This window comes from Phoxinus phoxinus (assembly GCF_949152265.1).
Source record: "Phoxinus phoxinus genome assembly, chromosome: 5".
Lineage (NCBI taxonomy): Eukaryota > Metazoa > Chordata > Actinopteri > Cypriniformes > Leuciscidae > Phoxinus > Phoxinus phoxinus.
This window is the reverse complement of record NC_136880.1, coordinates 12,780,912-12,795,236: the sequence shown is the minus strand read 5'-3', so window position 1 is coordinate 12,795,236 and position 14,325 is coordinate 12,780,912. Positions and strand designations below refer to the sequence as shown.

General features: G+C 37.9%; 1 protein-coding gene across 2 annotated transcripts in view; it reads right to left on the bottom strand.

The window, feature by feature from the left end:
- rock1 (Rho-associated, coiled-coil containing protein kinase 1) overlaps positions 1-14,325 on the bottom strand; it is a 77,582-nt gene that overhangs the window by 37,298 nt on the left and 25,959 nt on the right. For both annotated transcript variants that reach the window (XM_079612079.1, XM_079612078.1), the window contains exons 2-4: positions 8,367-8,448; positions 3,799-3,899; positions 1,106-1,243 (exon numbers count right to left, since the gene is read on the bottom strand). In XM_079612079.1, the coding sequence (XP_079468205.1) occupies positions 1,106-1,243; positions 3,799-3,899; positions 8,367-8,448 (321 nt within the window). The remainder of the gene's footprint in view (positions 1-1,105; positions 1,244-3,798; positions 3,900-8,366; positions 8,449-14,325) is intronic.

Here is a 14,325-nt window from a genome sequence, read left to right as displayed (position 1 = left end):
CCCATGTACACCAAACTTTCCAGTTATACACTTAGCAGTATTCTGATTGTGTTGAGGGATTTGTTAATAAATCATCCCTGGCCTGATTTATTAACATTTTAATCAAAAAAATATATCGAAAATCAATTTTTTTAAGGCTATGGACAGTATATTTTCAGCATATATCCTGAAATTCTGAATTTTGCTTTATCATATGTTCAGATCCATCTACCTGAAAATATATGCAAAATTGTGCATATTTAATGAGACAATGCCTAATTTGCATAATTAAACATACAAATTTCAAAAACTTGTAATACATTTTTTTATATACTTGTGTAAGTAATCAACTGAGGAAGTTTTATGGTGATATCTATTATTTTCAAATGTAACCCTATTCACCTGTAGTGTCTCGCCTTAATATGCATTAAATTAAAATGAGGTTACAATAGTGCATAAAACTGTGTTCGAAAAATATTAAAAATCAAAAATTTATTTGACCTATGAGATGACCCCTACTGACGCCCTACTGGCGACTGACACAATTGCATATGCTCGCCAACGCCGATCTTTACTTGCATTTGTCGCTTGGCGAGTGTTAATTTTATACATGTATTAGCATCATGCTCAAGAATACAACAAAAGGTTCAAAGAAAGCATTAAAAACAAATACACTTGACATGATCAATGGCAACAAAAACAATAAGCTTTATGCCGAGGGTCACATGATATCCGCTAGTCGGAGAAAGTGTTAGCAGACATACGAACTGGCGCCGATATCTATAAACGTTTAAGCTAATCGCTAACCTAGCTAGCTATTTTTATTGTTGCCATTTTATTCAACTTAAATACCCAAATTTGAAAGGGAAGAAAGAAAAAAAAACGTTTAGATAACAATCTGCATATGCGCTGGACATCGGTTACGGCTCCATCATCCGTTGCTGCTTTGAAGGCATCCTGAGCAAAACGGTATATTTAGTGAAGCGCATACAATAGACTTGAGGTTTGTTGCACATAACCTGAATATAATCTATTCAGTTTTTATATTAACTAGAGAGCAACTAGACATCCATCCACATTCAAGACAATTATGATTAATAATCATAATTAATCAATTGATTCATACCTGTACAACCCAATTACTGTTGGCAAAGGCCATGATATCTCTCTCTTCCCAGAAGAAAGCCGAGTCCGACCTCTTGATCATCTCAAACTTGCTGAGCAGCTTCATGGCGTACACTTTCCTCGTGGCTTTGTGCCTAACCTACAGAACAGGAAGACAGGGGACATGAATAGAGCTTGTTATTTACTTTGCCTTCACTGAACTATGACACACTGAGGAAACAATATAGAAAATAGCACTCGCATGACTTCTACTGTTCACACCGACGGAAAGTTACAAACGTGAGGCAAAAGCAAACTGCACATGTAGAAGTGCTGGCCAGTGTGACCCAACATCTGGACCCTAGCAGACCTTTATTGACTGGGCATTTACTTATAGTTGCGTATTGTTCTATGGAAGTAATACACAAATAAAGTACAAGAACTTCCCTGATAAAATATTACTCCAGTAAAAGTACTCGTTTTCATAAAAATCTAAATATTAAGCTTAATATACTAAAATATCTATTTAAGATACTCAAGTTATTCAAGTGGGACTGTGAAACGATTAATAGCATCCATGTGTTTAATGAATATATGTGTGTACTGTGTATAATTATTATAAATATATATATATATATATATATATATATATATATATATATATATATATATATATATATATATATATATATATATATATATACACACACACGTATGTATATTTAAGAAATATTTGCATATATATATATATTGATATAATTTATATTGTTTAAATATAAATATTTTATATATGAATAAAAAATGTCCTAAATATATACATGCATGGCATGTGTGTGGTGTGTGTGAATATGATCTATATATATAACTATACACAATACACACGTTATCTAAACACAAACTTATTTTTTGGATGCAGTTTCACAGCCCTATGAACAAGTATAAAGCATATACCATATTGTATTTTAAAAAAATGTTTGGGAGCCACAGCTACCAGTGATTTACAGTAAATTTAACGGGACTTTTTTTTTTGACAGGTTTTTTTTTCCGTATGGGGTAAAAATGCGTTAAAAACGCTATACTGTTTTCTACTGCATAATTTGACATTTGACACTTTTGGTTGAAGAATGGTTGTCTTCATGTCCTCAGCCTGAAGAGATGCAGCACAGTTTGAGGAGCGAGACACTAACACACTGTTCAAGACCAGGCATCAGTGACCCGAAGTCTCCTCAACACCGTGCTCACGGCCTCCAGTAAATGCATGTCCCGCCAGCTTTCAACACCCGACTTATTACATGTAGCGTAGCGACTGAGCGTCTCCCAGCGGTTCACAGACTGCTATGCTAGCTGACTGGCTAGCAATACCCAACATGCCATTTGGCGGAGTAATTCTGCAAATGTACACTTTTTACAGTAAGCTAACGCTACACCTGCTCAGCATTTCTCATGCAAACATTCTGTATTGTAATGTACTCTATGTAATCATAATCATATATTAGTTTGCTTCATGTTTCACGCTTGGTGTTCTGCACATGTCAGAACATGGATGTTTATGTTGAATCTGTGTCGCCAGAAGACAGAGGTAAGTGATCTCGCATGTACGTCATAGCAAGAAGTCCTGGAAGACAGGCCATAGAAATCGATGATGATTCTTTCGCAAGAAATATGAAGCAAACATATTTGAAAACAGCATTATTTTATATTAATATAATTATATTTATGACAATATATTTATGACAATTTATGACAATGTTTTTGATTAAACACTGTCTTTTTGTATGTGCTTACATGTTTTTTTTTATATAAAGTTTCTTATTATATGTGATTTGTGACTCTATGTGGAAAGCACATTGGTCAACAGCTGTTGTTTTTAATAGTGCTATACAAATAAATTGTCAGTCAAAATATGCACACTTTAGGGCTAAATGCCCCTATGTTTTTTTGTGTTCACAAAAGAATATAAATATCTATCAATTGGTTTAGCATGTTGATAACTGTCACTGTAATAGTTTTATCATAAATAGAATTTTCAAAATCAAATTTTGGATAAAAAATTACGACGCAGTTACGACGCAAATGTTAAAGGTACTGGTAAAAAGTTGTAACAAACTAATTTATGTAATTGTAGGTAATGGTATATACAGTATGACAGCATTAAAACCGGCCGGTACTGGCAGTGACTAGTGGCCAAGGCCGATATATCAGCCGACATTTGGCATTTTTCAAATATCCGCTTTTCTGTTTGTCCGATGTGTTGGAAGTGAGACTTTTATTTTGACAGCGCGCCGGACGTTTATTTTGCCGGCGCGGAGAATGTGCGCGGCGGTCGGTCCGTGTGAGTTCACCGCTGACAGGAGAGTTCAGCTTCAGCAACATTTGTGTTGCCTTGTCTTTATTTATAAAACAAAAAACAAAAAAACAAGGGATTCCCAGTGTGCACAAACTTACCACATTACTGAGTGCTCTGTCGGTTACAGCGTTTACTTGCTTTTTATTCATATTTTTTAAAACAATTTCTTTATTTGTGAAAAACACTGAAATACAGAATCAAGAAGTTGCCATCTAAAGTAAGTGTTTAGTTTAGAGATTCTTTTTAAAATTAAATTTAAAAAAAGAAATCTATCGGCGGCCATCCTGCTCTCTAAGCTATCAGCGTTGGCCATTGAAAAAACAACATCGGTCGACAGCAGAAAAGATGACGATACGCGACACACTTACCAGTTGTACTTCTCCAAATGCCCCTCTTCCTATGACCTTTACCACCTCATAGTCCTCCGCTCTCATACGCAGCTCCCGAATCTTGCTGATTGTGTCCTTATCTAGAAACACACACACACACACACATATGCACAATGTAACCCAGATCTGCAAGAGGCCGATTTTATAAAGCACTTAGGAGATTCATATTTTGTGAATAAAGTGATAAATTATGTGGGTTTTTTTTGCACAAACAAAGCATTCGTGTCGCTTCATAAAATTGAGGTTAAACCACTGGAGGTTAAACAGTCAATGGAGGGACAGAAAGCTCTCAGCTTTCATCAAAAAGACGAACGAAAGTCTCACGGGTTTGGACCGACGTGAGGATGAGAAATTGCTGACAGCGTTTTCATTTTTGAGGGAACTATCCTTTTAATCAATGCTACACCTCTTGCCACCTTTCGGTTCGCTTCGGTCGAGCAAATCGCAGTCCTAAAGCCTGGACTGACTGACCGTAGCACAGCATCAGAAGCAGCAGGAGTGAGATCTTGTACAGTCCTGTAGATCTCCACTCTGATCCAGCACTGAATCACACACACTTCTGGCTGAGCCTTTAGACAAGCATCTGCATATTGTTAGGAACACATTAACAAACGGAGGGAGGAGTTAGACGAGCTCGCTGCAGCGGGAGGAAGTGAAAGGGAATCCGTTTAGGTGAAGGCCTTATCTAACACCGCAGCTCTGCTTCCCTAGCGGACACCAGCGGACAGATTACATTCAGACAGATTTAGCCATTCTTCTCTTACTTGTGCGAGTCACACGTATGCATGGACAAGGCGGAGGGGCATCCAACAGGTTTAAAATTACAGCAGAGGAACAATATGATCTGAATCACATTCATTCAATTTAATGATCCGTTCAAGTTTGAAAACGTTAGAACAAATAGGGCGATTGCACACTTGCATGTGTGGCTCATTACAAAGCGTTTAATTAATAGTAAAGAAATGTAAATGTATAATGTGAATTGATACACATTCATGGTTAATGTATTTGTAAAAAAATTTGGACCACTTACTGTTAATTAAATGAATTGTTAATAAAGGAAAGTTAAAGGCACAGTATGTAATGTTTCGCCGCTAGAGGTCGCTTATTCAAAACAAAATCGTAGTTTGATGACGCTTGATTTCGCTGAATCATGGGAGTTGTTGTCTTCGCCTCTACAGCCGGCGGAGAATACGACGGGACGCGGGCAGAAATCACATTCATGGATGACCGGTAATGTATTAAAGATTTATTAACGTTACGAAAGCCGCTGGAGCGAAACGAGCCGCTGGAGCGATTGCTAATGAGAGACGAGGGTCATACGGTCGCACGTGTGTGTGTGTGTGTGTGTGTGCACTGTAACGCAACGCTATTTTATCATGTTAGGTAGATTTGAGTGTGTTGATGTGATTATAATGCTACTCTGTGCGTTTGCTCGGCGGCTGTTATATGAGACACCTGTGCACACGACAGTGAGCTAGATCAATATTAGGTATGAACATGATACTCGCGGTAAACTAAGAAAACGGGATTTCAACATTAAGACTAACTGTGCTGAGCTGTATAACAATGATTAGTTTTCTGCAGATGAGCGTATCCAAACCGTTGCTCACCTGTCCAATAAAACATATCATATATTAAAGTGTCTTTGGTGTCCTGGCTAAAACTGCTTATTTCTCTGGATTTAAACATCCTTAGAAACACTTGGGATAATGCAATGACACAAATCAACCAAATATATAACATTGTTCTAGTGGTTTTTGGATATTTATAACTCTTCACATGAGCTAGTTAACTACAGTGACAACGAACGAAGAACTTACTATTTGTGTATAGAAGTATGAATTACAAATGAATAGTTTGCAAATGATTTAGAAGTGCTTTGAATTGTACAAAAGTGTTAATGATTGTGACTGTACTTGTCTCCGCCTGTTATGCTTTATATTGTTTTATATTGTTTAGGTTTAGGCTATTAGATGCTCTAAATAAAATTATTGTGCGTGTTCAAATAGAAAAATTGTACCCCAACATGTACGCCATAATGACAAAACTATACGCCAATGACAATAAAATTGAGCCCAAATATCTCTCATTAAAGCCAGTTCCTAGTTGATCGTGTAATGACACCAAGCCTAGCTTTAGCACCTTTAGGATACTCTGGGTTTGTGTCACTGGTAGAGAATAGAGAACTGGTCATGACGTCATGTGCATCCACTGATCCCCACACATGCCATTTAATAGGAAATGATCTGACTTTAATGAGAAAACATTACCTAACGTGTCACCGTTTTTATATCTGAATTGTCCACGTACATTCTTCCAATGCAGACATAAGCATGTAAATGGACATTTGTTTAAAGTTGGGAATTTTACCTACATATTAAAACATCAGATCAAAAGGATGAGACACCTCAGCATATGTCCTACACATGTATCTGAATAATACAGATGTACACTAAGGTCTGCGCATTCAGCATAATTTGCCTTGTACAGTTATTCACTAAGGTTATGTCATTTTATACTACAGGGCCGTTGAATGCTTGAATCTGATTGGTTGACGAATGTTCTACGGTGTGCAATTATTTTCAGGGAACCGCACGGCTAAATTAGTTCCGGCAGGTCTTGACCGCATTACCGCTCCATATCACTTCGCGTAGTTAACGTAATAACGGAAAATAGGATACAATTCATAACAAGAAAAACCGCAGCCCCATGCGCTCGATCTGCAATGTTCAATGTCTAACTTCACAATCAATAGAAACATGCAGTTTAATTTTAATAAATAAAGTATATTGTCCTATATAATCAATAGAAAATGAAACTGAATTTTTAAATAAATTGATAGTCCTGCTGCACGGGTTTTCGTAATTATTGAAGATAATATAACAAACAAATTATTGATAGGCCTATACTTGTTAAAAGGGCTTTGTGTTTCATTTATTAGGCTAGTCTACTGTCACTAATAGAAAAAAAGAATGAACGAATTAATTAAAACGAATTGAATATAATTAATCAATAATAATTTTGACGCACATGCTTCTCTCTCCCTCTCTCTCTCATAACTGCATTAATAACTGCATAAAGCCGGGGACACACTTACTGTAAGGCCGGTTATGAATATAATTTGATACTTATGACTGATCATGCACGCGTGTTCAGCGCGTTCAGTCTGTGTTCACAGCGGTGTTTAAAATCTGCTGCATTCACAGTCAGAGAATGTTTCAGTCGATAAGTGTGTGTCCAGCATTACTCTGCTATCAGCGGCTCAAACCTCCGCTAACTCTAAAATTACGTTCTAGAATCAGCAGCGGAGCATGGGTTTAGATGCGCAAGGAATTAGTCCTACATACAAGAGCGTTTTAATGACAAAAACTTTACAAACGTCTTGAAATACATCATCTGAACAATATTTCGAGGTGTGGTAACTGTAGTATAAGCGGAATAATTGACTCCAGGCCGTTGAATTATTAGAAAAATAAACTCGTGACCGCATTACCACCTCGGGTTTGCATTATTTTTCTAATAATTCGACGGCCTGTCGTCAATTATTCCTTACATGTTGTGTTGTGCAATATTGTTTTATTCGTAAAGTTATAGTAAATGTACAAAAATTGGTTTAATATAGTAGAGTGCAACATAGTAACAGAGACTGTTATTGTCAGATGTATTGTTTATGTGAATTTCTGCAACAAAAAAATCCCAGATGTTAATGATGTATTGTTTTGTATTTCATGCATAGATTTACATATGAAAATATATTTAGTGTTGAGTTAATTTAACGTGTGTCGTCAGTGTGCAGTAGACACACCCGTTTCATTCCTTTCATACATTGTAACAACATTTAATGTCTATTCAAGGATAAGCAAAGTAACAATTCATTTCACACATATATAATAAAGACTTTAGGTCAAGGCTTTGGCTGTTTGGCTCGAACACTTCACACTTCTATGAGCAGTCCAGTCATCGCCCCATAGACGAGTGGCTGGAACGCAATGCAATGTTGTTGCTTTTCGTTTTGTTGTGGAGCAAATGGGAAATGAAAATTATATCTGCTATGATCTCTTATTTTCTCATTTAGCCGTCTATAGTTTACTTCTGCGTTCCAAACTTGGAAATGTAAAAAGGACCCATTGTAGTTGCTAGGTTGTTCCGGGTGGTTGGTTACTGGCCCGAGTCCAGAGAACCCCCCCGTGTCTCTGTGCATCTACATCCCAGATACGTCTATGGCACATGTAGCCCGCTTCTCATCTCTCAGGTCTCGAAGAGTAATCGCACGATACGTGATGATGTCTGGGTCATATTAAAAGTTACAGGCCCAAGTTTACAACTTAGAGCAGTAAAACCTGTCATTCAACGTCATGCCTCCGATGTAACGGTGAGAGAGAGAGAGATAATGACATGTGGGTGACCACCATGCAGTCCCGAAAGACCTTTTGTTGAGGGAATACTTGGACAGACTAAATAGTATCTGACTGAAAGTACTGACCCAAAAACAATCCCCGCCTGCAGTTAAGCAGCCTCCAACAAGCCCCAGACTAAATACTTACATCTATTTAAGAAGTTATCGATGCTTTTGTTCTTCCTCAGGGCCGGGAAATCAAGGTCGTAAACCAGAGCATCCAAACTGTCCTGAAATGAAGCAAACAAAACAAAGATTACTTCAGTGGACTGTGAGTTTAGTGTCTTCTGATCGGTAGTTGTGCTGCATATAAGCATTATTGATCACTTTCACAGACTAGATACGTTTTTGCCAGTCATCAATGAAGCATCTGCGCTAAAATGAATGAATGTGCAGTTCTCTGATAGCAGAACTCAGGCAGTTAACACAATAAAGCACAGCACATTGCAAGCATGCTAAAAACTAGTCTTGAAATTGATCATCTTCAAAGCACAGCCACTACAAATATTAAAGCTGAAGTTCGAACTCACAAGTCAATGCATATATCCACAAATTAGTTAGTTTAGTTTTATTGATTTATATAGGCCTAGCACATTTAATAACGACAGCGTCGACCAAAATGCTGCACAAAATAAAAAGATACATAAAACAAATAGCAAAAAAAAAAAAAAAAGTACCCAACAATAAAAATGCATGCATAGTAAAGTATTATTACAGCAATTACTCCAGCCCATAAGCAATTTTAAAAGGATAAGTCTTAAGCAATGAGAATTGGCAGATGTATTCACAACGGCTAATTATTCCACAATCTGGGTAACGTTACAGCCGCTAAAAATGCACGATCTCCCTTAAAGGAACACTCCACTTTTTTTGGAAATAGGCTCATTGTCCAACTCCCCAAGAGTTAAACCGTTGAGTTTTACCGTTTTCGAATCCATCCAGCCGATCTCCGGGTCTGGCGGTAGCACTTTTAGCATAGCTTAGCATAGATCATTGAATCTGATTAGACCGTTAGCATCTCTCTCAAAAAATTATCAATGAGTTTCGATATTTTTCCTATTTAAAACTTGACTCTTCTGTAGTTACATCGTGTACTAAGACCGACAGAAAATGAAAAGTTGTGATTTTCTAAGCCAGTATGAATAGGAACTGTACTCTCATTCCTGCATAATAATCCAGGAACTGCTACCGTACCAGCAGCGCAGTGATATTACGCAGCGCCTGAAAATAGTCCCCAGCTCGGTAACTTTGTTTTTGTTTTGTTTTTTAAAGTTTGTAATATCATTGCGCTGCTCAAGGTTTAAATAGGAAAAATATCGCAACTCTTTGGTCATTTTTTGCTCATCATCTGAATGGATACGAAAACGGTAAAACTGTTTAACTCTAGGGGAGCTGGAAAATGAGCCTAATTCCCAAAAAAGTAGAGTATCCCTTTAAGTTTGAAGTATTCGATGACCTTAGAGGCCTATTGGTGGCATTATTAGAGGTCGGATGGTAAGGAAGAAGATCAGACATGGATGGCGTCAAGCCTACCAGGGACTTGTACACAAACAATAATACCTTATACTCAACAGGAAGCTAACGCAAACTATTTAAAACCGGAGTAATAGAGGAGATGTTGATAAAAGTAAGCGTCTGATTCTGCACGATCAAACACTGATTGATAAACCTGTTGTTTAAATACACAACAGCAAGTGCCGGTTCATGTTATGTGGCAGGCCTGCAGCCTTAGGCTATGTGTGTGTGTTACTTTTCACATCCATCTGCACACCTCATACTGACAATACATAAAGCAAATGTGCGATCAACTGTGAATGTAAATTTATGGGACAAAAAAAAGTCACTTTGAGAGAGCACACTTTGATTGTGTGATGTAGTCTACCAGAATGCAGAGTGTGTGTGTGTGTGTGTGTGTGTGTGTGTGTGTGTGTGTGTGTGTGTGTGTGTGTGTGTGTGTGTGTGTGTGTCCACACCTATGAGCCTATAATGGTAAAAATCCACCCACTCCTTTTTTATAATCCCCATAAATCATAAATAGTCTCTCCGAGCGAGCCGTTCCAGATTTCCCTCAACTCTTGCATAAGCCCCGTCAATGACTGATGCCGATCTCCTATTAGCGTATATCCCGCAGCAGCCGCTTTCTGTTTCCTCGCTGCAGCAGCTGGAGATATGCAATGTCACCCAGAAATATTAAAATAAACATTACAAATGTTCTGTTACTGGATGTACCAACAGACACAAGAGTCTCCACAGACTCCATAGCATCTGAGGACACACTGGCTGAACTTCATTCATGAAGGAAATGTGCTCAAGAAAGCCGTTAAAAGGTTATATATTTAGGCAAATCATTTTATGCCAAACTGCTTCACAAACAAGGGTCAGTTCAATGCTGGATTTGCACAAAAGGTGTTTCTAAAAGAATGATTTTCCAGCGTGGATGTAAATCAGTCAGACGGGAATCGAAAAATCATGTTCATGGATGAGGTAAAGTTCTATTTTTATAAATGTTGCGTTTAATGACATACTTTTATTTCATTAAAATGAATTAACCGCAAGAAAAGTAAGGTTTAATACTAAATTGGTTATCATGTTACTGTATTTGTCGAACTCATTGTTGTGATAACGCTGCGCAGTTTTACATGTTCTAAACAATTGTTGTAAAAGTACATTCGAACACACACATCATTTGCCAAAAGACGGATTCATCTTTATGTATAACACATGCTATATTTATTTACATGGCCATAAACACCAGACGTGATAAACAATGTCAATAAACTAAACACAAACCTAAAGCAATAATTCTTTCCTTACATAAACATAACTATTACCGAATGCCACATTTGGAATATATAACATTGACCCGTACGTTTATGGGACGTGTCTTTGTCGACAGAACCGGCTGCAATCGGTGAAGAATAATTGTGTTCATAACAACTGCGCGAAACAACTTGATAGACACTACAACTACAACTTCCGCGTTTGTCCAGGACTCCGCGCAGTACGAGCGGAAACTGAGGGTGACGCAGATATGACGCCATTGACTGGCGACTCCAGCTCACCGCCGCTCACAAGCCCCGTTTCCTCGGTTAAAATCGCAATTTCCTCACGATTTAAAAATAGTTGGAATCATTTGGCATATTGTAAGTCAACTTAACAAAATATATAACACTGGCCTTGTGATTCTGGGATATTTTAATGCAAAAATCTTACATATTGTAACTTTAATTCTTGCAGTTTTTAGCAGTCCATCCCTCTGGAGTGATGTCACAGGGATGCCATAATATTCGTTTAATTCAGCCATGAACATTACACCAAATTACACCATATTTGAGTTTTTTCCTGCAAAGGGTGTCAAAGAAAATATTAAAATAAAATAAAAAGAGTGTGATGTCCCCATTAAAAGAGGAGCTGAAGATTAGGCTTGGGCTCAGTCGAGTGAGTGTTTGAGTGATCACACCGCATGCTTGAACTCGTCACATTGAGGATTACACTAGATTAAGATTAATCCTGTTGATGTCACTTATGCCACTGCTAACCTGGTTAGATCAGTCTGCAGTTTCTTACCCTTGAAAAGTTGATGGGCAATATACGTTATATACAGTATGTGCAGTACACCCTGTACGCTACCAGTCCAAAGTTAGAAATAATACAGTTTTAAAGTTTTCGAAGTCTCTTATGCAAACCAATGCTGTATTTGCTTAATCAAATATAGTAAAAACGTTAACATTATAAAATATTACACATTAACTCTTTCCCCGCCAGCGTCTTTGAAAAATGTTGCCAGCCAGCGCCAGCATTTTTGATCATTTTCACAAAAGTCTCCTGGCCCCCAGATGATTTAGTTGTATATCTGAACATGCAATGTATCAAAAAACAGAACAGACCCTCTGATTTAAACAAGAAACTACTTTTTTTATCAACAGTTAAATGTGTGAAAAATATATGCATATGCATAAAAAAAGCAACATTTTAAACAAAAAGCTGAGAATATCGCGTTGCTGTCAAAGACTCGGCTACATCTGGATTGGATTCAGAACGATGATCAAAACACAGATGGAGTAGATCGAGTCCATCAACACCCCTTCACAGCCCTATAGCTCGTCCTGGGCTGACACTTCATTCAGTAACGTTAGGCCGTTTTGATTTATTTGCCGTTTAATATGATCATCATGTTATTTTCATTACAGTTGTGGTCAGAATGAATGGCACCCCTGGTAAATATGATCAAAAATGTCTGTTAAAAATAAATCTGCATTGTTTATCCTTTTGATCTTTCATTATAAAAATGTGCAAAAATCTAACCCTTAGTTAAATAATTTAAAGTGTGTGTGTGTGTGTGTGTGTGTGGGGGGGGGGGGGGGGGGGGGGTAAACCATATGCATATTTCCATTAATATTGACCTTTTTTAGCACACCAGGGTGACTAGGAACATGAAATGCCATGACTTCTTGTTTCACAGGAGTTTAAATATGAGGAAACACAAAGGCCAAATTCCCTTAATCATCTATCATCACAGTGAGTAAAACCACAGAATACAGTTCTGATGCGCAGCAAAAGATTGTTGAGCTTCACAAGATAGAAAGTGTTGTAAGAAAAATGACTGCAGCATTGAAAATCCACATGTCCACCATCAGGGCAATACTTAAGTTCAAATCAACTAAAGATGTTATGAATCTGCCAGGAAGAGGACGTGTGTCTATTGTCTTAAAGATACACTGTGTCGTTGTTTAAGTATTTTATTAGCTAAAATCAATGTCTTTATTCATAAATATGTCCTGATTGGTGTAAAATTAGCTCTGCCAATGATCTGACTTATCCTTGTAAGCGAAGAATTTCTTATCTTTATTGACATTGGACGGGTAAGTCCACGGAGGCTTCCATGTCGTTCCGCCATCTTGAAAAACTATAATATCAGAGAGGGACAAAAAGCTCTAGCTACCTCAACGTGTTTCCACAACGCGTTTCGTCCAGAGCCAGCGTCACGTGACTGAGACGGACAGGGAGATCAGTGAGAGGCGCGGATTTGAAAGGCTGCACTGCACGATACTTCATACTCATGCCGAGCCACAGGAGAAGGAATCCTCGTCGCCAAAAAAAGCTAAAACTTTAATTTAAAAGGAAACGTGACCGGCAAAATAAAAAAAACTAGGGTAAATATGGGGATAGCTTTTCCCAGGTGGAAAGAGCTGATGAAGGAGAAAGACGCTGAAGTCGCCTGCTTTCTTCTCCACAGGTGAGTCAATGTTACGGTCTAAATTACAAGCTTTTTTTCATTGCTTGGTTGTGTAATTCGTTATATAGGCATCATAACGGTAGAACATGTATAGTTAAACTCGATGAAGTGCTATTGGAAGACGTTTATAGCTTCTTGGCACATAACTGCTACCGTAGTTGCAACACGCGTTTGAAAAAGTGAGGCATAGAGAGCACTATTCGTTTGAATGCAAAATACAATTTCACCGCTAGATGGGAGAAATCCCTGCACAGTGTGCCTTTAATGCACGTGAGGAGGAACGTTTGAGTGACCGAAGACTCTTCAAGGATCACAGATGGAGAACTGCACAGATTAGTTGAGTCTTGGGGTCAGAAAGCCTATTAAAAATATATCAAACAACCCTGACATCTTGTTCAGATACATGGCATCATGGATTCTATCAAATATCAACAGATAAAAAAATCACAACCTGACGGCCTCTGCTAGAAATCGTATAATGGGCCGTGGTTGGATCTTCCATCAGGACAACGGTCCAAAACAAACACAAAACAAACACAAAATGAAGCCTCTGCCATGACCGTCCCAGTCCCCTAAACTGATCCCTATAGAGAATGAGTGGCTTGACCTGAAGAGAAGAAGCGCCAGCATGGATCTGGGAATCTGCAGGATCTGGAGAGATTCTGTGTGAGGAATAATCTCTGATCTACAAACTCATCCGGCATTACAGGAGACGACTCAGAGCTGCTATCTTGGCAAAAGGAGACTGCAAAAAGCAAAGTGTGCCAATAATTATGGCCAACGTGTTTTGGAGAACATTTATTTCATAATGTGCCCATAATGTTAGTGTGTAATGTGTTTAGTTAGTTAGTGTGTAATGTTGCTGTTTGAT